Below are 2878 nucleotides of genomic sequence, written 5' to 3'. Positions count from 1 at the left end.
GGATCCTGCTGCACCCCAGAACCTCACCCACCAAGTCGGTGGGCAGCGACAATGGGGAGATCTGGAAGCCGCAGCTGGATCTGAGCGGGGGCGGCCTCCAGCAGCACTCGCACAGCTTCTCCTTGCACGGCAGCAGGAAGGTGAGGGCAGAGTCGGGCGGCGCGTGGGGCTGCTGGGCACAGAGCCGGGGAGCGGGTGCAACCACCCTGGGAGCACCTCCCTCTGCAAGCACGGCTTGCTTCCCATCAGAGAAAAACCTTCTGGATGTGGCTGTTGGCTTTGGGGACCCCGCTGTGTCCCGACGCAGTGGGCGAGCTGCCCCTTGGCCTCATTTGCTCTTGCTTGAAGCAGCATTGGCTGCTGGGGGGCTGCGCTGCTCTCTCCCCTCCTGTGCCCCTCGAGGGTCTCGTAGGTCCCGGGAGCTGCTGGGGGCCTGGAACAGAGGGGGCTGGTGGGGGGTCATCAGCCCTGGGGACGGGTGACCCAGCCTGGGTCTTGCTCCCCTACGGGGACAGGCTGCATGGACCAGGGACGTGGCGAAGCCAGAGCTCATGAATGAGCTTCTCTCTCCTCCATTATTTGCAGGAGGGAGGGAACATCTGGGGCGAATGTGTTCTCAGCTTTTTGCTTAAATAGGAAGGAAATTAGCTCTTTTTCAAGTGGCCTGAGTCTGGACTGTGATTCTGCAGTAAGTGCCTTTTATTGGCAAACTCCTTTCCGAAAAGGAAAGAATTTGGGGTGGAAAATGTCCAATTTCCATGGCTGCCTTGCTGCTGGGGCTGGGCTGGCGGAGACGGCGCAGCCTTGCGCTCGGCAGATAGCGGGGGTTTGGTCCCAGCGCTGCCCTTGCTCGGGGTGTGAACGTGGCAGGAGCAGTGTGGGTGTCGCGTGGCCGAGCAGGTGACTCTGTCACCTCTCTGCAGGTTTCTGTCCCCTTCCCTTCCATGTCCCCACCCTGCCCCCCCCCTGTGCTTGCTGGTCTGTGCTGCTGGGCAGGGAGTGCTGGTGCTCAACCGCCTCCTCCATTGCGGAGCCGCCATGGGCGCATTCCTCCTCCCCGGGAAGCTTGCAGGGGCTGCAGCGCCTGGTCAGCCCCTGCCCCCTCAAGAGGTGGGGTGGTGGCTGGATACTGGCCCAGAAGTGGCCGTGGGGCTGCCAGGAGGACATAGGTGGGAAAGTCAGGAAAGCTTTGTGTCCTCAGGAGCCCCCACGGAGTAACAGCTGAAGAAATTTCCCCGTGCAGATAAGAGGCAATGCTGGTCTGAGGCAGGAGGCACGTGCCTCTCCAGTGATAAGGAGCGGGTCTTGCCTCTGGTCCTCCCCTCCAGAGCTGTTTGGCATCTTGCAGAGGAGGAGCCCCCCTTCCCTGGGGCTGGCAGGGGCAGGGTTGGAGGCAGGATTTTTTTTATTTTTCTACTTATTGCATGATTTGAAGCTGTTTGAAGGTCCTTGTGATGATGATGGGTGCGTTTCCCCTGGGGATCGGTGCAGTGGGGGGCTGGTCACCCCTGGGACGGCCGGTGGGAGAGGAGCCGTTCCTGAGGCGAGGGGCAGCTGGGCATGGCCGGGGATGGCTTTCCAAGCTGGGGATTTCCTATCCTGTCTCTGTTTCGTTTGCTGGTTGCAATCCAACAGCGTGTGCTGACGGGAAGTCAGGCGAGGGGAACAGGACGGTCCTTTCCGGCCTTTGGGTTTCGGCTCCTCCAAGGAGAGGGTGGGACGGGGAGAGCCAGGCAGGGCTGGGGTGCGAGGGGAGAGAAGCACCCACGCTTCCCCTCAGCGGGGCTGGGGGGGCTTGGCCAGGGGTTTCTCCTGGGTCAGCGTGGCTGGGACATCTGGTGCTCGCTCTGCCAGAGCCGGGGCTGGCATTTGGCGGAGCCTGAGCTGGACAAAGGGAACTGACTCTGGGGGCGATGCCCCACTGTGTGGGGTTGGGGACAGCGGCTGCTGAGCGGGCAGTGCTGAGCACCTCGGGTGCTTGCAGAGGCTCAGGTCAGTGGCTGGTTTTGCTCCTGCCTCTGGGGGCGGCAGCTCTTTGAAGAGCTGGGTGCTGCAGCCTTTCCTGGCCGAGGTCACTTCTCTGTGCTGGGACCGTGAGTGACCCTGGTAGGAGGTCAAGGGTGGCCGGAGCAGCAGGACTTGCATCCTGCTCCTGTGCCTTGCAGTCCTGCTTGCTTCAAGGTGGTAATACCTGCTCCAGGCTCTTGGTCTGGGTGATGTGGCTCTCCTCCTAGGTCCAAAACGGCTGGAGGCCAGGGGAGCGATGGTGCACCCCAGTTCCTGCAATGGTCAGCCCTCCAGCACCGTGTCCCTGCATGGGGCAGCTCTAGCCTGACCCTAATCCTGCAGATCACCGGCACTGGGCCCGTGTGGGGGTGCACAGCTCCCGAGTGCGGGGGCTGTTTGGGAGAGATTTCTGTCCCTGCAGCGGGGCTGTGGCAGCTGAGGTCCAGTTAGAGACTTGCCTTCAGCTAGGTTTGGAGGGGACCAGGCTCTGAGCTGGGTGGCACTGGGAGAAGCTGGGCTTGGGCTGGCAGCTCTTTGGTCTTTTGTGTAGCTTCCCTGGAGGCGTTTAGTGAAGGAGGAGAAAAGGCAGCTCCCTTCCCCCTGCAGACCCCCGGCCCCATCCTGCCCCTGTGGGAATCCGGTGTCGATGCTCCCGACTGCTCCCAAGGAGCAGCATTTTTTTGAGCAGCATTTGTTTATGTAAAGGCTGCAGTTTTCCTTGATTTGAGGCCAGGTTGTTCCGTGCAGCCTGGAGCAACAAGCAACTGAAACAAAGAGGAGGGAAATCTGGCACCCCGGGGCAGCCGTAGCGATGGGCAGCGGGGAGGCGATGCAGCAGGCAGGGTGGGCATGGCCCTGCCACCTCCCCCGT

The 2878-nt window shown here is 62.0% G+C and overlaps 1 protein-coding gene across 1 annotated transcript in view; it reads left to right on the top strand.

Moving 5' to 3' along the window:
- SLC9A3R2 (solute carrier family 9, subfamily A (NHE3, cation proton antiporter 3), member 3 regulator 2) overlaps positions 1 to 2878 on the top strand; it is a 39225-nt gene that overhangs the window by 2270 nt on the left and 34077 nt on the right. Inside the window, exon 2 of the mRNA XM_009329400.1 lies at positions 1 to 140. This exon is cut by the window's left edge and continues 106 nt beyond it. Coding sequence (XP_009327675.1) covers positions 1 to 140 — 140 coding nt within the window. The remainder of the gene's footprint in view (positions 141 to 2878) is intronic.

Source organism: Pygoscelis adeliae, unplaced genomic scaffold (genome assembly GCF_000699105.1).
Source record: "Pygoscelis adeliae isolate BGI_AS28 unplaced genomic scaffold, ASM69910v1 Scaffold467, whole genome shotgun sequence".
Classification (NCBI taxonomy): domain Eukaryota; kingdom Metazoa; phylum Chordata; class Aves; order Sphenisciformes; family Spheniscidae; genus Pygoscelis; species Pygoscelis adeliae.
The sequence above is the reverse complement of the archived record's forward strand: the minus strand, read 5'-3'. Positions and strand labels throughout refer to the sequence as shown.